General features: G+C 39.0%; 1 protein-coding gene and 1 long non-coding RNA gene across 39 annotated transcripts in view; one reads left to right on the top strand and one right to left on the bottom strand.

The window, feature by feature from the left end:
* The first annotated feature begins 808 nt into the window (after positions 1-808).
* Positions 809-3629, top strand: LOC103480679 (uncharacterized). The gene is made up of 2 exons (XR_536142.2): positions 809-1034; positions 3432-3629. It is a non-coding gene; the product is annotated as an uncharacterized LOC103480679 (long non-coding RNA).
* An 11647-nt stretch (positions 3630-15276) lies between these two features.
* Positions 15277-21962, bottom strand: part of LOC103480676 (protein tyrosine phosphatase receptor type D) — a 456187-nt gene continuing 449501 nt past the window's right edge. For all 38 annotated transcript variants that reach the window (XM_008435747.2, XM_008435754.2, XM_008435753.2 and 35 more), the window contains 3 exons: positions 21530-21684; positions 21274-21409; positions 15277-20357 (listed from right to left, as the gene is read on the bottom strand). In XM_008435747.2, coding sequence (XP_008433969.1) covers positions 20289-20357; positions 21274-21409; positions 21530-21684 — 360 coding nt within the window. In that variant the 3' untranslated portion in view covers positions 15277-20288. The remainder of the gene's footprint in view (positions 20358-21273; positions 21410-21529; positions 21685-21962) is intronic.

Below are 21962 nucleotides of genomic sequence, written 5' to 3'. Positions count from 1 at the left end.
GAACTTAGGAACAGGAAATTTAACAAGGCAAGTGATATCAGATCTGAACCTGTCCGAACAATATCAGATGATACATTGGATGCTCACAGAAAGGAACATTTTAAGTCTGCTTTTAAAGCAGGTGTTTCTGTTTTTTAATAGAATTCCTTTAACTCAAGAATCAAAGCCAGTTCTAGGAGTTTAAGATAAATGGTGTTTTTTGTGGCAAATTTCTCAAAAGTAAAAATCTGAAGTTCACTTCGTGGCACTTAGTTACCAGTAAACACTCATCTCTTAGCAACAGATTAGCAACAAAAATCGTTGTTGTTCAAAAAACATAGGATTTCTTCTGCTATCTCTCAGATGTTTACTCTATGGAATTTTGTGGAACTTGGTTACCAGAAAACGCGATCATCTCTAAGCAACAGATTAACAGCGTAGCAACAAAAAATCTTATTGATAAAATAATATAATGTTTCTCCCGCTCTTTTGAAATACCACTTATTTTACACTAACAAGAATTGTGCAGTTGGTGAATTTTGCAGAAAAGTTTTTTTTTTTTGTCATTATTGGCTAATACACTAAGCACACATTCAACTCAAAAGTAAAAATCTCAATTTATACTTCGTGGCAGTTCGTTACCAGAAAAAACCTCTCTTAACCTCTCTTATCTCTTAAAACCAAATTAATAAGTAGTTTATAAAACAAAAGCTCTTTCGAAATAACGCTTACCTGATTAGATACAAGACATTTACCGTTGGCAAWTTTCGCAAAAGTAAAAATCTGAAGTTCACTTTGTGGCTCTTGGTTACCAGTAAACACACTCATCTCTTAGCAACAAAAATAGTTATTGTTCAAAAAACATAAAATTTGTTCTGCTCTTCTGAATTGGAGTGGAGCGGCAAAGTAAGAAGGATGGAAAAAAGAGAGCAAGGAAAAGCCAAAAACTGGACACATTTTGTTCGTCGTCTTGGAGATGAAGCGGAGTTTTTTGTTGGCAGCGATTTAGACCCGCCAAAACTGCCAGCCCAGCCAGGGAGCCAKGATAGTTACAGGTAGCAACTCTAATGTTAATCACAATGTGTGAGTTAACTGATTATAAACTGTACCAGCYCACCCGCCGAGCTTTCATCTCCTTTTGACTCTCCTGAAGGCTGAGTTATAGTCGCGGTTGTAACAGTTSGCGTTTTTGAGCCAAGACAGCGGCTTGGCGTTTATAGTTAAGGTTTACATTGGAGCCGCCTGGGAGAGCGGCGCGCGTGATCCGCACCGAGTTGCAAAGATCCAGAGATGCACGAGGCGCTGMGACACGCTGCGCATGCGGCGGCGTCAGCTCGTGCCGCTGCGTGTCCGCTTCAACGCGCACAATGAACCGAGCTCCGTGCTCATGATAAATTAAAACAAATTCAATAATTTCCATTGGCATGATTTATCACTTCTCTTTTTATTTCTCTTTCTTTCTACAAAAAAACTGTATGATAAAAGCTTTCAGGTTGGTGCTTTGGTCTCAGCTAAACCTTTTTTTGAAGGAAAATTTTATTTACAAAGACCTCAAAATTCATTTTATTTGTCGTTTTGTTTATTTATTTTGGATATTTGAGATGCCTTCCAGTTGCAGTGTTAAATGTTCATTATAATTTTAAGTTTACTGATCTTTCAGATTGTGTTCTTGCATTATAATTTTGCCATTAACATTTATTACTTAAAAATGGTCTAAAAACAACAATAATATTGTTTATCAAAACTCAAAATTTGTTATTGTGACAGGTCAACACACATATGATTTATAGTGTAGTTAGTTTATTGCCATGGATGGCATAGTTACTTTGAAAGAGTAATTTGATCACTCAATRAAAAATTCATCCATCAGCTAGAAAATGTGCATCTCTTTTCCCTCCATCGTTTGCGTTTGTGTTGCTGGTGTTGCATATGAAACGTATCTCCCCAAGGAAAAAGAAGAAAGCAACAATAATCACAAATACGTAACTTGGATACGTAATTTTAATCTGATCATTGGATTGTAAATAGTAACACGTTAGATTACTCGTTACAAGGGGTCAGATTAGAGTAACACGTTGATGACACCATTGTTTGATTTTTTTGCTCAAGTTATTTACGAATCTTTCAAGTTTCCGATATGTGTCCCCCCCCCCCAATGATAAACTTGTTCCTACGCCCTTGCCGTGCTCCTCCTCATACTTGGTAGATGGAAAATATAGAAGAAATGTGAGCTGCTGTTGCAACGTGTTCCTACCATGAGGGAATGTGCTGTCCTTGTTGTGTTACTTCAAATATTCAAATGCAGCCTGTCACCTTTTCACTGATCAGAGACTTGCGGTCCATTTCTGATCTTCTTGATGAAAGCTTGATCTGTTAATAAAGTTTTGACATATGCACGTCAAAAAAAAAAAAAAAAAAAAAAAAAAAATGCTGCTATCTTCTCTTCAAGAACTATTACATAAAACAGCACTGAAAATATGTGTTGCTATCTGTAGTATGTGTGAGCGATACTGCTTTAAAACATGGATAACTTGACAAAACATGTACATTTTGAAAGGTGTTTATCATTTCATTAATAGTTTAGCCCACTTAGTGCAGCCAGCATTACAAATACAGTTGTTTCTAAGCGTAAAGTCAAGTCCGTGTAGATCCCTACCTTAACCTGGAGATTAAGGTTGTCATCTCATTTCCATATCCCACCTGTTCGACAACAAAGAGATGTTTAAACTGGGGCTTGTACTTCGGCGTTTTAAGTTCAGTTAATGAATTACAAAGACTTTAACGCATTAAAAGTGTTAAAACAACGAATAGTCTTTTTTTTTTTTTATCCCGAGCCGGAACCTTTGCATTGCGTTTCTGGTACGTCCGTTAATCTGATGCGCAATCGATATCCGCAAACAACGACTATGAATGATAGCCACTTTTCTTCGGCCAGTGGGGGTTAATTTTTGCTTCTCAAAAACAATCTAATGGGGCGCTGGACAAACTATTGTGTGAAAGTTGTGTTAAAAGGTGTTAGCCAATCACAGAAGCTAAAAACTTTCAAAAACTATTAATATCTTTCTTATCAGGTTCATATGTCTATTTATTTTTAGTTTAGCAGCAAAAATGGGTTAGAAAATGTTGCTTATTTTGTCAAATAATTCTTGATTAAAATGCAATTATCTGACATGAATTTATTATATACACTGAACCTAACTCAATTAAAAATTTAAACCACTATGTTAAATGCAAATATACGCCAATGTAAAAATGTTTGTTTTTAAAACAAGAAATTAAAGGACATCTTTCAAACAGATCCTTCAAAAACCTCAAATATTTTTTTTGTACTTTGTGAAATCATGCATGGTTTTTACAAAGTTTAAGGAATGTTTTCATCATTTTGACCAAACTCTGTTCCCATGGATTGTTGACTATTTGGAGCGATTTCTAACGTGCTGTATTATTTACAGAATGACCAGTGGATATGAATGTGACGTTATGCGACGTTAACAAGCCTTGGCCTGGCGAGATGTCAGAAACAACCAGAGAAGGTACCATAAATGTGTCCATCCAAGTTAGACTGACTGTCGCAATCACCGGGCTCAGGCGACATGATGGAGAAATGAGGGACAGTTTTCAGCAGGGAATAAATTGACTAATAAAAACAACCGCTGTGCTGTTGGTTTGAAAGTTTAAATACGAGCCCAGTTCAAGATGTTGTTCTAAGAGAACTGCATTCTCCCGTTGCAGTGTGTTGCAAAACTTTTACTTTTGCTCATTTCTTTTTGCAAAGGTGTTACAGAACAGGTAAGCCAGGTGGAGAGCATCTATGAACATATATTTTCAAGATTGCTACAGATGGTGCCAATCACCAACAATTGGATGACTTTAATTGTGATCTCATCTGACCGGAGCACCTTCTCCCAAGTTTTATGTGTCCCCTACAATAGCTTTTAGCCAAAAGCCCCCATGTAAGGGGGGGCTTTTAGCCCCGTGGCTTTCTCCTTGCCATGCCTTTACAAATGTCAGATTTATAGAGGGGATGACTGACAGTAGTCCCATAAACAGCTTCTAGAGTCACCATGGACAGCTTTGCTGCTTCCCTGATTAATACCATGCTTGTCTGTCCTGTCAGTTTTTTTGGATTTCAAATTTGAACCTATAGTATGGTTTTTCTTCCACTTCACATCATGCAATACTTACTTCTATTACATACAATCTCAATAAAAGATGTAATCACAAAATACTAAGTTCAAGGAGAACAAATACTTAATTTTTACAGTTTGAAATTATTCATCAAGTTGGCAATGGTGATCAGGGCACCATTTGCATTATTGCAGAGTTATTTGATCATCATGACAAATTAATTACCCTCCCCACCACTGGGACTGAAATAGTGAAAATAAGTAAGGTGTGGAGGTTGTTTCATTTTGTCGCTCCACCCTCTCGAGTTACCGAAGCTGTCAGCTTTACGTGGACAATCTACACCCACATCCCTTTCCCTTCAGCCCCCTCCTCTGCCGCTGCTCTGATATCTCTCCTCCCCCAGGCACTACACCAGGACATCCAGGATCGCACTGGAAATCCAGTAGTTAATCTCCACTAGTTAAATGCCCATGTATGGCCCTGAGCTCCAGCAGTCAAACTTCCCGTCTTTTCAGCCTTACTTCTTCTCTGGGGAATTTGTTCAGCACTCTTTTATTGTTGCACGTTGGGTAAAGTTAAGTGTGTCTTAACAATAGCAGTTTATGAGCCTCTGTTTATAGTTTTTACTCTGTGGTAACTGATTTAATGTGAGACTGTTTTGGTGCATCGTTTGTAGTGTTGTGCCTGGTTTAAGTTTGTCAAAGCGCTGAAGGATATCAATAGTACATGTGCTGCCCTTTATGTACTTCGTCTTTTATACAGCAAATATGTACGCCTCCATTGTTTCTGATAGAACTAAAATGATAAAAGCAACATTTCAATCAAACTTCTATTATTCTTTTAGATCTTTATATTCCTGGTATAAGATTATTTTAGGGGTAGTCTAAAGTTCAAATGTTATGTGCTCAAACCAGGATGTCCAAAATGTGAATTTCAGTTAGTGGTGTAAAGCTTTGAAATAAACTCAACACTGAATTAAATGAGTGACCAGTTGGTTCAACTGGAACTCTTGCAGAAGTCACAGTTTCCACTGGGAAACTGGGAGCAACTCCGTTTAACTGGCCAGTTACGACTTGTAAGGCCAACTTCGTGTTTCAGTATGATCAATCCTCACATAGCAGTAAGATGAGTGTGTGTTACAAAACACACATGTAAGAGTGAATCTAAAATCAAAGTACATGTTACATGTACATGTATTAAAACATGTATTTTCTTATGGAAATTAAAGCTTAAAATAATCATCCACTGCAAACAATTTCTGTGGCTGTCATCATGTTGAAATTCCCACTTCCTAACTTTAAACTCAGGTTTACCCACCAAGGTAAAATTAACATTATCTTTGATGTTAACATTGGCTGAAAAGCAAATGTGAATGTAGAGTAGTAAAAAAAAAACCCTCAGATTTCAGGGGTTTTTTCCTATTAGATTATGGAGTAAGAAATAACATCTTCAAATGCAAATGATTCTTTATTATCAGGTTTCCCTTTTTCCCCATACCCATGAGATGAAAACGCTCAAATCAAACTCCAGGCTTGTCAGGACTCTGCAGGAAGCCTGTTCTAAGTGTCTGACAAAAGACAGAAGAACATTTTTGTTGTTCTTCTTTCTGCTGTCTCAGCTGTGTCATCCCTTTCATCGTCTGTTTTGTTCTCCAAGAGTTGCTTGTTATGCAACATTTTACAGGAGAAAGATCTCACAGCGATTCTAACCAGACCTGACTATTTATTCCAAAGAGAAGCGCCTCAGACAAAAGGGCGCTCCCTTGCTTTATGTGTCTCATTTTGAACTGCTTGACAGATGGCCTTCAGACCGAGCGCTTGAACACGATGACCTTCTCCTTTTGTCTGAGCCAGACTTGCGCTTAAAAAGAAAAGCTTGTAGAAACCGAGCAAGAATAGAGTGAATCAAACTGTGTCCACACGCTCACAGCAGGTCTATCTGTTGCCTTCCTCCTATGAGAAAAGGTGTTTACCATCCGAGGCAAGTCCACTATGTTGCGGAGCACGCGGACAAAACATCAGTACCCAGCACAGCATGTCCTGGTGGTCCGAATGTAGTCCGTGATGGCTCACATGATGCGAGACCCAACGTTTTGTCACTACGGTTTGGAAATACGCGGATGTCAACCACTGCTTCTTTCTAGAGTGAAATCTTTTTTTTTTATTTTGCATCTCTCTGTGACATCCTTTCTTTGCCTCTGCGCTCAGTCGCACTTAGACTTTTGTCTTCTTGTTGCATTTAGAAAGAGTTGTCATATCTTGTGAAACACTCGAGCAGAGCCTTTTTCACCCGCAACGCTGTCAAGATCCTGTAACAAAAATCTATCTGGTAAAAATAGACCGCTTAGCTTTGCCACATTCATCTGCCGACACAGAGGATTGTTTTGGATTTTCCCTCAAGTGTTGTGCTGTGAAGCAGTTAACAGCAGTTAATTGCTTACCTGCAGTGGAGTGGAGTGTTAGCCATGATTTTTGGAGAAATGTTCACACTAGTTAAACTAATTAAGTACATGTTAGCCTTATGAAGCCACTTAAATCTGAAATTTGCATACGGTCAAGAAAAAAAACTTTCCGTTAGGTAGGGACTAGGGATCCATTAAACCAGGGCTACCCAAGTCTGGATCTTGAGCGCTACCAGATGGCAACTTTGAGATGCATTCCTTACCGAACACACCTGGATCAAACGAGTAGCCAAGTGGCTCGTTACCAGGCCTCTGCTGCCTGGTGAGGGAATTCGGCCTTTTGACTCGAACGTTTCGGAGTAGGGATGCATCTAAAAGTTGCAGGATGGCAGCTCTTGAGGACTGAATCAAGAGAACAACCTTTCTAAATGTTTTGTCAGCACACGGTGGAGTGGATGTGAAAGGGTACATGTGAGGACCGCATAAGGCTCCCACATACTTCATCCAAATAAAAGGCGAACAGTTGATGTGGAGTCACGTGAGCCATTCATATCCGCACACACCTTGTATAACACCTGGGGTACACATCTACTGCTTCAGGATACATTTTGCTGGCGATGCCAATGCCTCCCTTCATCCTCTATTTTGCTTTTACAAAACAGCCACAGAAAGAGCAGCACATCTTTCTGCAGACAACCTTCTTCCACAAACAACAATGTTTTCATTTCCATCCAAAGGAGTTTTCGACCGTTTGACAATCTAAATAACACACTTACGGCTGCACAATATCAAGAATATGTCGTCTTTGCAATGTCAGACAGTGTTTACAATATTTACCTGGCAAAGGGCTGTTTGGAGATGTCCCTGAACAGCCCACCTGGTGCAGAATGAATTTTTCATAATTCATTGCTTAATTACTTTTCATAACTTGGATTTTTGCTACGTTGACTTTACGTTGTTTGTCACAAAAAAGCAAAGTGAGTGACAATGTGAACGCCTTACCAAGCAGCGGGAGCTTTAAAGGTTCTCTGAGGGGAAACAATTTAGATCCCTGAAGCGGAACTGTGTCGATATCGGTCGAAATTATATACACCCTGACAGTGAAATCACTACCAGCTGGTGAGGCAGGAGAACGTGTGTGTGGCCGGGGGGGGGGAGGCAAACACTTAATTTTATGATGGCTGAACAAAATGACCCCAGCCCCACCTCCAGCCACTCATCCTCCCGTGAATTTCTTGAGACCACATTAAGCTAGAGCATAACATTAAAGTTTGAGCTTACACTTTCACCACATCTTCCAGGCAGGTAGCTGGATTTTTTTCCGTTACAGTGAGTTAGTCACAGCCACTTTGAGCTTTCGCCGGCCGTCTGCGGAAGAGTTTTTATGCTCGGAATGCATTATGTAAGTTTGACTGCGGGGTGGCGTGCCGAGGGGGGGGAAAAAAAAAAGGAAATTCATGCAATCAGTCCCCAGCTGTAAAACGGACCATCTTTGGAGGGGATGGTCACAAGGCTTCTACTATTCAAATGAAAACTGCTGATGTGTCCTATTTACCTTGTGGTAATGGATTTGTTTGTGGCCCTGCACTCCCTCCCGCCTGTCTCGAAGGAATATTGGGGGCTTAACTCCATTCACTTTCTGCTGCCCTGACCATTTATTTTGATTAGGGAATGAAGCCGTCCATAGGACCATACCCAGAATAATTGACACAGTGTCCTCTGAGGTTGCAAAAAAATATATATATACTCTAAGTATCCCTTGGTGAGGTGGCAGTGTGTGAAAAGAGTGGAGCTGAGCACCAGACTGGAGGTGTATTATTGCTTTAGGTTGCAACAAAAACCTGTTGGGGGAACTCATAAATTATATTTCTTCTTTTATTTCACACGGTTGACAGGGTAATTGATGTGCACTGTGGATTTCCAAATGGCTTCAAATAGCTTATTGATTGTATATTTTTCTTTTGTTGTCATCCAGAACAAATAATAGCCACTTGGAACGTCAATGGTTTGCATTTAGGTCGTATGCGGTAATGCCTTAAAGGGATAGTTTGGGATTTTTTTTTGTTGAAGCGGGGCCCTGTGGAGTTGCTAACGTTGCCTCAGTTTGCTTGATTTTCTCGCTTGAGTGCCTTCATGTTTTCTTTTGTGTGTGGCAAAGGCATAATTCTGATTAGTTGACAAAGTGTTTTGTGGTTTCGACAAAAGTCGGTATCTTAATTGTAGAAACTGACTGAAACGAAGGACAATTGAAAGTCAAAACAACAGAGAGGAAATATTTGTTCTCACTGGTGAAAAAGGTTTGCACTTTAGAGTCAAACATGTATTATTACATTTTAAAGCCAGAATACATGGAAATCTGTGAAACATGAAGCATATGAATAATATGGCTTTGCATAATTTTTTATATCGGATGTGTCCTTTTAAATGTTCTTTTGTGAAACAAAGAGCACTGAGTTATTTCTGCTACCATATTGATGATGCATAGTTTCTTTCTTAAAGCCTTTTACTCAGGCTGCTAAGAATAAAAAGAAGAAGGATTGGGTACAGTTTTGCTTTTGTCATAGTTTTTCAAAAATCTCTTGGCAACAGTGTGCCTGTTGTTGATAGAGTTTATACTTTTAAATCATAAAATAAAGCTGTTTTAGACTTTAAAACAAAATTCCTCCTGGTGTTCAAATCTTAGCAGCATCTCTTATCAATATCCTGTACATGAAATGAAATGGAAACATATCTCACTGACTGAAAACAGAGTTTGTTTTAGCAGAATAACTGCATACCCAACCCCTCCCTCACCTTTACATTTACACATTAGTTTATGAACGTGCCCTGACGCGTGTCCACTCCCAGATGAAGCCAGCCAGAAATCAGTAATGTAGCCAGAAAAAAAGAAAAAAGAGTGAAAGCAGATGGCCGGCCTACAGAGGTTCTGATGGCAGGGATGTTGGCAAGATGCTGAGCCGGAGAAATTAACCTTCATAGGTTTATACACTGCGGCAACCGTTGGCCCAGGCTGGATCACTCCCTGCTCCCCCCTCACCACTTCCGTCATCACTCCGGTTGACCTTTCAGCTGAAGTTGTTTTTACCTTTTCCCTCTCCAGTGCTTTTATTTTCCTCCCTGCATCTTGTTTCGTTTGAGTTGAAAATAGAAGAGCGCCAAGAAAAGCATTTTTTACTTGCACCTATACGAAAAAATAACCCCAGCTAATATTTAATCAAACCAATAACGTCATTCCTTTTAGCTTTGTGTTTTGGACTTCTCTGTTTTTCCATTCTCGTTGCAGTGAGAACACTAAAGGTCAAACCTTCTCTGTGCCTCTGAAGTACCTCTAATGCGACATGCACACAAAATCAGCTGCGGCTTTGGCAGCAGTGTCGGCTTTTATCTGGGTTTGTCATCGCTGAACTGAGAGCTCGCTCGATTGAGGATTGCCATTTGGGTCATCATCATCGGCCGACTGCAGGGTATGGTGCCTGTCTCGCTGCTGCACAGAAACATTCCTCATCATTCTGCTGGCAAAAGGCCCCTGGGTTTTTCCTCTGCTCACACACCCATAGCTGTCCGTTTCATTTGCGGTGCACAGACGCTCCGCTTGCCCTGCGCTGTGCATTTAGCTCAGTCAAGCCAGGATTCCAGGAGGTGCAATGTCTGTTTACTCAGACGCTTAGCTCTCAAGTGCAATATTAGCTAGGCTGGCAGCCAGCTGTGATAGTGGATTTGTGAGCTTTGCCCCTAACAAGTGTATAAAAATCACAGTAGCGTTTTTTTTTTTTTTTTTTTTGCAGTTGACATTGTTGCCTGTAAAGTTGAATGTTGCTGACTTTTTAGCCACGGATATAACAAGATACTCGGGAAAGTTTGCAGATTTGACCACCTCATAGATCCTAATCAAATCTGGTGTATAATTAACGCTGGAAAAGGTCAAATATATTATCTTACTCTTAAAACCATTTGCCAACATTCAGTTGCTTTTCTCTCCTCTAATCAGCTGCCAAGCCAACTGAAAGCAGTTTCATATGTCTTACAGCAGTCATGCAAAATTTAGCACCAGGAACAGAAATGAATGTATTGGGGTAATAATTCTGACTCTAATGTAAATTTGGAAAACGAAAAAGAACAACAAAAAAAAAAGACTCCTGAACTATAAATCACTGAGTTTGATTTGCACCAGACCACGTTCATCTGATATTACAAACACAGATCCATATAAATACAATGTCAGTATTTTTATTATGGTTATTGCTTTCTCGTTTTCATCTAATCACCGTGCAATTCAGTAAAAGGGAAAATAAACCTGCCTGGTCGATCCACTGAAAGATGACACGACTTTTCCGTCAATAAAACCTGAGAAAACCAGAGTTTTTATGTCCAATTTTCAAAGAGCTTGCAGAGGAGAATATTCACCTCAGATTAACACCATCTACTCGTGTTTACATTTTTCCTGCAAAAAATAAGTTTGGGGGAAATTATAAATTAAATAGATGTCAAAACTAATCCCCGGTATGAAAAATGGTCTGCAAGTAGAGGATGTTGAAACACTGCCTCCCTAAAAAAAAAAAAAAGCCAACAACTTGCAAAGGTCTGGAAGGTTCATCATAAAAACAGGATGCAAGGTGTTAGACTAAGTCTCCAAAATAGCTAATGTCATTTTCGCAATTGCTGCAGGCTTTTGATATCGTTTATATGGATGTTTGTACCTGTACAATTAAAAAGAGGCTGCACAAGTTCCACGCTGCTCTTTAAAAAAAAACAAAGCACAAGAGCTATCCTAAAATTTACCAGAGAGAACATAGACCAACACGTGGATTTATGGAATAATGTTCTGGACAGACGGAACACTGTGAAGCACGGAGGTGATTTAGGGATGTTCTGCTGCCATGACCAGCTCAACATGAGCTCTACTGAGTATTGGCGGGTTGGTGAGAAAACAACAGGCCGCCAACATGTAAGAAAAATGAAGCTGAACCAGAACCGGACCCTCTCACATTACAACGACCTAAACATACCAGGCAATCTATTAAGGATTGGCTGAGAGTAAGAAACATAGTCACAGAGTCAAAGCACAGAATCGTTGGAGTAAATTAAACAATGCTGCACATCCAGGAAGTTTCTCATAGCAGAAAGCAAATTTTCCTCAGACTGATTTCAGAGTGGATAGATACTAGGAGCATCTCTGAAATTAACACTATTGTGAAGTAGGATAGGTTGGTTTTTTTTCCACAGCTAGAAAACACATGTGTGTTACATGTTGTTTAATGAATAAGTTATTTTTTTAAGTGCCACTATGTTTTTTTTTTCAGGCTCGAAAAATAGTTATGAATAAATCAATATTTCTGACTAAAGAATCCAAAATGTATGTGGTGTCCTAAGTTTTGAAGCGATTGTAAATAATATGTAATTATGGTGGAGAAAGTGTTTTTCTTTTAATCTGACAATCAGGCATTGCTATAACTTGTTTATATAAATCTAATATATTTCCAGTTCCAATTAAAGTCACTCCGTTTCAGATCTACATTAGTTCACTTAAATCATCCTTATCCATTATTGATTTAGAAAAGCCACTTTGAACATGCAGAACAACGTTAAATTGTTTGCACCTGCTGATGTTAACTTGAGTTGCACTGGCAATTAATTAGCTGTATTTGCTTTGTGAACAAGATGCTGAGACACAATAGGGGAGCTAATATTGAGTGCCGTACAATATTAGTGACTAACAGCCACAGTAAATCACTCTATACTTTCGAGAATCAGAAGCCATTATGAACTTCTCAAAAAAAAAAAAAATAAAACACTGAGAAAAGCCTTTTATTTAGGGGGAACTTTTTCTTTTGACTTAATTTAGCACTTAATATGCACCTGCAACATAACATTTAATTTGAATAGTTAGCAGCTCACAGCAGTGTTAATATGAAAATGGCCTCATGCATGGTGAGCATAACTACAATAAGTGTCCTGCTGTAATACTGAAAATTTGAGTAAAACGAATCACAAAATGCTTGAATTAATGAAGTGGGAGCAGGTGATTGTTTTTCACACATCAAATCCAGCATCTGTCTGAGTGATCGACGGTAAGCTCTGACGTCATTAAACGCTCTTGGACCGAGATAACGTTTTTTGTTGGTGCAGTTAAAAGAGAGCATTTCAGCCTCCTGTATCGAGGCAGAAACGTTTCAGCAGATTTAGCGTTGTTAAGCAAAAGCACAAGCTGTCATCGTATAAAGAAGGGGTGGCTGGTACGGAGGACGACTTTACTGCGACTGATTGGTTTCGTAATTCTGCAGAAACAGCAGAGAGATGGAGACGGAACATCTGCAGAGCGCTGCCGTCCGTCTCTGGGGGAAAAAATAAAATAAAATAAAACGCAACGACAGCACGAGTTCGTTGTCAGGTGCAAAGAAGGTGTTTATGACCACGTGGACGCTCGAGACGCTAAGTTCACGTTAAGGCAATTAAAAAAAAAAAACAAACAAAAAAAAACTGAGTGAGATGAGAGACAAAGTATAACACCAACACTTCTGCCTCAGGCTTGGGGAGTAAGCCTGATTGAGATGTGTGAGGGGGTGGCTCGGGCTAAAACAAATAATAAAGGATGTAAGCTGATGCAACGGCTAAGGCTTCCTTGCGCAGCGGGAAACATCAAACATCAGGATGAATAAAACAGTGCATTGTGATAGGGCCGCATTCACTCTTGTTCAAGTCTGTTTTCAGTTTGAGATGTGATTTACAGAAACGGAGAGCGGCAAACGGCGTTCCGCTCGCAGAGCAATCATGGCAGGAACATCATCTCTGTACATCTTGTGGTGTCAGTGCTTTTGACACGTAATCTCTCAGACAACGTTTTCCGTCTGAGGCAAGTGCATGTTGTTATTTATAACGTTTCAACCAATCTGTGGGCTGAAATATTGATTTCCTACATCAGGAATATCTGACAGCGAGCTCAGGAACAACATGTTTCCAACTCACTCACACCTGGCTGTGCTTATTTGAATGTATTTCAGGTGCAAAGGTTGTCCATTAGTTGGGATGATAGGTAAAATAATTGTTTGAAGCCGAGCTAGGATTTAAAGATAGATATTTTAGCTTCGAGGATTTTTGATATTTTAGCTCAGAGGATTTTTGACTTCTCAAAAAGAGAAATGCAGTCCAGAAGATTTCAAGAACGGCCTGTGGAAACTAAAGTGGAGGTCAGATGGTGAACTGCTAGAGGTTACCAAAGTAGCGCCAGGAAAGTCTTTACCTGCGGGCAACCGAAAGGTGAAGCAGTGAAGAAACTCGTCTCAAACTTTCACTTGGTTGCGGGGCAGGCAGAAAACCTGGACTGCAGCGTGTGGCGCAGTATGTGCCATTCACTGCAGTCCAGCCAATTATTTTGAGTTTATTTTCAGTGAGAAAACAACAAACCGAAGAGTCGAAGTTCCGCATTCGGCTCTAGTCCTGGCAACCGAGTTATCTTTACCATTTGCCAGAGAGAGATGGGATAAGGCAGCCAAATGTTGCTGTGGAGTATGGACACAGCAGATGGTACAAAGTAAACTAATGGAAAGCAATTAAAATCACTATTTTTACATACCACTATAGAAGCGGCAGAAGAGATTTCAAAAGCTTTTACGACATCTCTGTCTGGCTGGTTGGTCAGATGGATGCAGCGCCTACAACAAATCAATGCAACCCTGGTAAAGAAGGCTTACGAAGAACTTAAGTTAAATTTTGCTGCAGCTCTTTTTTTTTCCCCAAACGTCTCATGTCAAAATAAACTTTGACCTTCATCCTTTGTTTGTCACAGCTCTAGTTTTGTGAAACCTTGGCAAGTTCAGACTGTTCTCATGTAGCGATTTACTGAAGATCAACACAGACGTGTGAAGAGGGGGAGAAAAAAAATCCATATTTTTACTAGACCTGCTTGTGTTTGCAAGAGGTAAAGTTAAGAGTATGAGGTGAAAACCCACAGAGTCAACACTTAAACCACTGCAGGCTTCATTTGCTTCACCAGAAGTCTGTGTTCTTGATAATGACCCTCACTTAACCTTGGCCAAAGGTTCACAGACCTTTGGCCAAAGCTGCCAAAGGTCTGTGACCTTTGGCAGTCCTGACGCATCTGCTGATTTCTTTTGATTCACCCCCCCCCCCAAGTTATGTCAGAGAAGGAAGCAGTTTGTTTTGTGCACTAAATTCACAGAGAATGAAGGCTTGCAGGAAGGAAGTTTGAATGAGGGAAATACTTTAAAAAAAAGGAACAAATATTTGAAGGAAGGATGAAAAGAGTCAAGGAAATGAATAAACGGTTGATGAAAGGAAGAGACGGATGCTTTTAAGGACAGAGTGGAAAAAAGGAAACAAGAAGGAATGCTGTGGTTTACGGAGGAAGGAATGATGGAAAGAAAGGAACGTGCAAAGTTGGAAGAAAGCAAGTAAATACATTTGACTAAAATAAAGGAAATAAGGAAGTCTCATCCATAATGATCAGTGTAGTTTAACGTACCTTTGGTTAGGCTGAAAGCAATTTAGAAAAAAAAAAAAAAAGCATTGAATTTCACTTGTCAAATGTTCCTGTGATGATTCATTGTGGGTTCCATCAGTAACAGAAAAAACAGAGCCATGGAAATCTGTTCAAATGTGGTGAGACTAAATTTTCCCCCATTTCACCAGAGAACTGTGGATAATGTGTTGGACCCAGACCAGCAGGGGGTAAAATGGCTTCATCAGTCTTTTTTTTTCCTTTTCTTTTGAGGCAGAGTGAGGTGGAGGGAAACAGGCGAAACACCGGTGCATAACACTGACATTTTTTAATAGAATTCATTTATAACAAATGGAACTCGTGTCAGCAAGGAACTGGTTTTCTTACAGACTTCTTTCTCCACCAATGTAACCTAAGTAAGAAAATAAAAAGCACTCCTTTCATTCAGAAAAAAAGAAACAGTTTACGCTTACAACTAATCAGAGGTAATCGTATAATCTTTTTAACAAGCCATATTTTTCTTCTTTTTTTTCTTTTTACAATTTCATTATTTAGTTATCAGTCTATGCATCCAGACGAGAGATAGATAGAGAGAGAGAGAGCAGAGAACACAACGTTTATTTCTGTTAATGACACTCCGAGCTCGAATGGCAAAGCCACAAGAACAGATGGTTGGGGGGGAACAGATTTCTCTGAAGTCATCTGCCGGAGTAAACCATGGTGGCATCAGAACGAATGCTCTTTTTCGCCACAAACTCTTTTTTTAATTATTTTTTTGTCTTTTTAGCCGGTTGATACCTTTTTCTGTGTTATTTACATACACACAAAGTGAATGTCTGGGGAGTTTTCTTTTTAAGAGATGGGTTCAAGTAATACATTATTGGGTTCAGAATCAATAGGGCAGTGCATAGTACAAAGATAAGAGAAAGTGCAAGTCCTTCCTACTCGGCCCGGGTTTTGGCCACTCTGCAAGTTCTTTACCGTGCATAATGAAAAGCTAATAACTGATAAGGAAAATCAGATGAGGACCAAAAAAAATAAAAAAGAAAAAGAAAATGAACATGTTTCCGAGAGTATTGTGACAAAACGGTCAGGAAAAGGAGTAAAACAAAAACTCACAGCTGCTTCAGAAAATAAGGGAAAGAAAGCACCTGGAATGCACATCCACAAAGCCATCAAAGTCGGGGGTTTTCCACCAAACCAGTTCCAAAGCTGGTGGGTGGAACTGGTTTTCACCTGGCAGAGAACCACATTGTGGCCAGCTCTTCCCACCAACCAAATATAAATATAAATCTCTGAGTGATCAATTTTCAGCTTTTATTGTGCAAACCTAATGTTGACCAGAAGTTATTTCGCTACTCTTCTCGCACATGTTTGATCCTCTCGATTCCTGTCAGTGGTCAGAGTGTGGGGAGGCGCCATGCTAATTACAGAAGCCTTAATATCACCAGCTTAATTTGTAAGTGATGTTTTAAACATGCGATGTTTGTAAACTCTTTTTTTTGGACTCACTAAATGGCATTAGTGAGTAATTTGATGGTTCCAGATCAATTTGCGCCTCCTGTTGTACCCAGAGTTGCCATTTTGTCCCAACTTACTTCCTTTTGATACTAAACCTGCATAGCATATCGAAGACCAATCGTCATCACATCACAATGTCAAAGAGCTGCTTGAATCCAATTTTCGTAAGATTATAAATGTTGCTCACACTGATAAGTACATTTTTATTAGCTGAGATGCTAAAGCTCTCGGAGAGGGGAGAAGTTATTGTGTCACAATAAAGCAAAAATATTGCATAATTTTTATCACTACCAAAGGAAGATATTTTTTTTTATATTCGACCCAATTTTGTACCCATGTATATCATGTTTGAGATAAACAGCAAGTAATTAATAGTAATTAAAATTTTTAGGTATAATTTTATTTGGTTGAACATCGCTTGAAAATGTTTAATTGTAAGCCAATTATTTTTGCTTCCAGTCCCTAAATTTTGTCTCGTCATTTTCTTCATTCTTCAAATCCACATTTCCATTTCCGCTGTGACAGTTTGGTGGTAAAAGCCCGCTCTCAGGGAGCGTTAGAGAGTAAGACGTAATGCTGCTCAAGCCGGTGTAAAAACCTTCTCTTTAACTAGGAGACAAAGACGATAGCACGCTGTTAAAGATAGTCAATTTAACAGAAGGGACAGTTTGTCTCCAGGTCTGCTCTGAGGTGTTGCGTATAAAGACGAAAGGCATAAAGAAGAAACCAGTCATTGATGAACTGTGTTTGTGCATCCATTTGTCTTTCTGCTAGTTTCTTTTTTGTAAACAAAATCCACTTGAAAATGTTAGTTGACACTTAATTGTATGTTGGGCTTGGAGACTAGCATTACATTAATCTTTTTTTAAATGTTATCTGTAGTTTTGCATTATCATCCCACCCCCCCAACTGTGTATTTTTTTTTGTTTTTAGCTGTATTTAAATTTCTATAGTGGTTGTTTTGTTCCAATTCCCTCAGCCTCTGTAAGGCCACAAAAGTAAAAACCATTAAAATGTTCTTATTTGCATATATATATTTATATAATCTCATTATGTGACAAATGAAAACTAAAGGTAAATAAATTTTACATTTTAATTTCCACTAAATGCCTAGAATACTCAAAGGATACATGAATGGTAAATAAAACATTATAAAAACAGGCATAAATATAAGGCACTCTAGATGCAAAAATAAAAATAAACTATATATTATCTGAATAAGTTGACGTCTTTGTACCTTGCCCTATTGTGTGGAGACTGAGTGTGATTGCCTCTAATTTCTGACTGACTAAGAAAGTGGAAGTGCATCGTTTATTAAAGCAACAATGCATCAGCATCGCGTTGACTGCCACCTGTTGGTAGGGAGGGGGAGGGCATAATAAAGTCGTGAGTTAATGACATCGCCACATATTAAAAGGGTGGGGGGGAAAATCTAAATCTAAAACATGTTTATTGCACAAGAAAAGATACACTGAATCAAAATACAGTTTTGTTTTACCGATGTGCATTCCAGTGAAAAAAATCTCTGTTTCCCCCATGGCACACGACTCCCCGCTTAAAAGCTTTCAAACACAATCCGTACTTTATATACTTTTAAACTATATACTTTATATATTGTTATATCTATACTTTGATATACATATTTCACATATTTGACAGTATATAGTTATGTATTCATACCAAATTCATCATGTTTTCTCTTCTCATTGTAACATGGAAGAACTAAGATAATCGGTAGCAGCAACTTCATACTTTGCTCACCCCTGTTGATTCCACAAAGCCCCGGTTAAAGGGCATATATCATCATATTTTAGAGCCGGAAAACCTGAAAAGCTTCAAAGTATGAAACAAATCACAACTGCCTTTTCTTAGATAATTTAAAAATGCACTTATCCGAAACAAACAAACAAACAAAAAAAGAGCCTTCTGAGTCACGTACACTAAAACAGGAAGGCACTACCATATATGGATGACGACAGAGTGACTGTAACGGCACCTTCTGGAAATCTCTGAACACAACGGATTGTTTTGTTCACACGAAAAGACGTTTCGACGCAGGAATTTGTCGAACGCATGCGTGGCTGCTTGTTACAAAAAGGATGAAGTGAGCGCGTTTCCTTCAAAGATCTTCTATACAAAAAAAACAAAAAACAAAAAACAAACAAAAAAAAAACGTGGGAGGAGAATACACGCGAAAAAAACAGTCCGTCGCAAATGCGTTTTGGCCCCGGCTTCAAGTGACGTCACTACCCAAATCTGAAAAATGAGAAAACGCACTTCATGCTTCAACTACAAAAGACAGTTCGACCAGGGAGCGAACAGCCAGACCATTTAGGCAACCGCAGCTGTTGATCATGAGCTTCATCAGGTAAGAAAATGCAAAATATTTTATTCTTTTTTTACACTGTGCTTAATTTCTTTATTAATGTCTGAGCCAATGTCTGCATGTGACTACAGCTGCTTTTTTGGAACACACATCAGGTTTTTCTCCGTAACGTCTGAGGACATTACTGTAGGGAAGTTAGTTCATTTATCAAACGGACTAATAATATGGAGAACTGCTCCGTGCGGTTAGCTTGTGTAAAATATACACAAGGTGGTCGTTGTTGAGCGAAAACGCGTTTTCACCTGATTTTGGTGTTTGAGATGTGATGTCGTCGCTGTTCGGCGACATTCAGCTGCGTTGTTCTCTGTTCTTCTCTCATCCTTACAAACATGTTTCTAGTCAACGTTTCTGCGTGACGTTTCAACCCTGAAAACAACTGAAGAAGTTGTAGAAAATGATGATATATGCCCTTTAATCAAATGGAAGTAATCAGGTTGTAATGTGAGTGATTGTAGACAGAAAACTTGACGAAAATATAAGAACAATTCCAGACTAAAATTGACCAAAAAAAAAAAAAAAAAAACCCTCTTCTGAAGGAAGTTACAGTATGGATGGTGTGAATTTTTGAAGTGTATGAAAATTAGCAAACGGATTCTCTGCAAAAACAGCACGTACATTAGAACAGTTCTACAGCTTTAAAAAAACGTTTCAACTCTTTTTCTCTGTAAAAAGAAAAGAAAAAGACATTTGAAAAAAAGCACATCAACTTTTATAATAAAAAACTAAATCAATACTTTTTGTATTTTAACTTTAACCTCTCCCCCAAACTGAAATGAATCAACATTGCGACCAGATAAAAGGGGTATTTATTTATTCGTTATTACTTTAAGTCTGTTCTGCTCCTGTGGACAAAGCATCGTCTTCTTGATGTGATGTGTGGACTTGATTGTGAAACAGATTTGATGGCGTTTTTTTTTTTTAATTTTTCCTCTTTTTCTTTTTGTACAATGTGCATTGAGTTGCTTCCCCCTGTATTTCGGTGTGCTTCTCGTTGTCTCTCGTTATGGGTCATAATCACTGATGCATTTCTGACGACGTCATTATTGTTCATTGACTTTTTTTCTTGCGTTGGTTTCATTTAGTTTTATGAGCCCCAAAATGGATCCTTGAAGCAAAAAAGAAAAGGTAATTCCCTATGATGCTTCAATAGTCAGGATTTCCCCCCCCCTCCCCTCATGCTCGTCTTAAGCTGAGGTTCTTTTTATTTGGGCTTGTTGGGGAAATTACTTGGTCCTCCGGGAATCATCTTTTTCATTTTTTGACGAGTCATGTCGCACATCCAACACTTAAATGAATTGTTAGCAAGGAGTTAAGGAGTACTTTCTCAAGCAGGAATTTATGGCTCAGAAGAGAGGCTCGCTTGGATTTCTTTTTTCTCCCAAAGGGCCCTCCAGTTTTATCTTCCAATACTGGGCGTTTTACGTTGCATAGTGATCAAAGCTTCCCAAATACTCCAAGCCGGCTCTGTAGCAGAATTGGTATTGATCCTGGAAAGAAAGAACACTTTTTAGTGCCTTTTAAATCAAATCATTTTGTATCGCTTATTTTACACATGGTGGTTAATATATCCAACGTAAAATAAAGCAGCAAAAAATACCTACAGCTTGCCATTGTTTCTGAAATGACGCAGTAAGACTGGAGCTGAGAGCGCACACAGCTACTGCAGACATATTCAGCTACTAAATTAATCATACTCTTCAACAACGGCTTGCCTAAGTTGATCTTTATGGCTCAGGAGGATTCCTGAAATCTTCCTAGGCCGTTCAAACAACTGGAGTAAAATAATGTGTTAGAACCGCAGCAGCTGATTTGATGAGTCTCCCACGCTTTCAGGAAGGCTGTATCCTCCATGACCGTGCAAAGACATTCACACTATTGTATTTTCAGAGTATTAATAGTTTTTTATTTTAATCTACTTAATTTTTTCAGCATTTTGTAAATAAATCTGAGGTAAAATTTTTTTTTAAAGTATCTTTATCAGATTAAAACAACACATTTGATACATTCAGACTCCCTAATAAAGTGATCAAACATGAAACATGATGATAAAGTTGTGGGGAAATTTAAAGCAGAGTTAATCTGGCAAACAAAATCCCCATCTCTGAGCATGCAACAGAGAGCATCCTCTAAAAATGAAATGTTGCGCAGTTGAAGTCGTTCCTGAGCGAATGAACTTGAGTTATGCTGCAAGTTAAATTTCTCAGAACTTGCAGAAAATTCATTTTGTAGATATGGAAATCAGAGGAATCTGAAAGCAGCTGCAACTGTCGTAAAAGACCGGGGAGGAAACCACGCACAAGATTTTTGTTTGCAGGTGTGTAAGATTTGATTTCCATTCCGCTTCACAAAGCCGCACTAGTCTTTGCTCTTCTGTAACATAAGTTTGTTTTTACGCCGGCTCACCTCTGTCTGTACCATCGCTGGTCTTTGTGTCCGTAGCATTTTCACTGTCTGAAAGATGTCTACCACGCCCTCGTATCTCATCCGTTCCAAGACGATGCTGAGGGTGATGAAAACTCCGGTTCTACCAACTCCAGCGCTGCGCGAATCAGACAAACGAGAGAGAAGACGTTCATGTTTTGATCCAACGTTTTAATATTCACACGATGATCCAAAACGGGATGCCCAGTGTGTTTGGGAATGCTGCCTGACCACTTACCTACAGTGGACTGAGATGGGACCGTCTTGGCCGAACTGCTCTTTTGTTTTATGTACTTGGCCGATGAAATCGATGAAACCCTCTCCTGATTTTGGCACTCCTTGTTCAGGCCAGTCGGTGAACTGAAACTGCCTTACTGTTCGTGACTGTCCATCCTGAAACACGGGGAAGAAAAGGTGAGACATATGGCAAGCCATGTTAAGCTATAATGAAAACAGACTCCCAACTGTAGTGGATTTTTTTTCTTCTAGATTACAGCAATTGTTGTTCGTCCTAGAAAAAAATGCACACTTAATAGTCAGAAGGGAAATAAATATTTAGTTATATCAATAGAACTGAAATTGCTGCGAAAGAAACCACAATGCTTTCTGACAATCCTCAACCTTGTAAAGTCTGATACAAAACCAACTTTCAGAAAATTTTTATTTTTTAC

The sequence above is a fragment of the Poecilia reticulata genome, linkage group LG18 (assembly GCF_000633615.1).
Source record: "Poecilia reticulata strain Guanapo linkage group LG18, Guppy_female_1.0+MT, whole genome shotgun sequence".
Lineage (NCBI taxonomy): Eukaryota > Metazoa > Chordata > Actinopteri > Cyprinodontiformes > Poeciliidae > Poecilia > Poecilia reticulata.
This window is presented reverse-complemented; position numbering and strand designations above follow the sequence as displayed.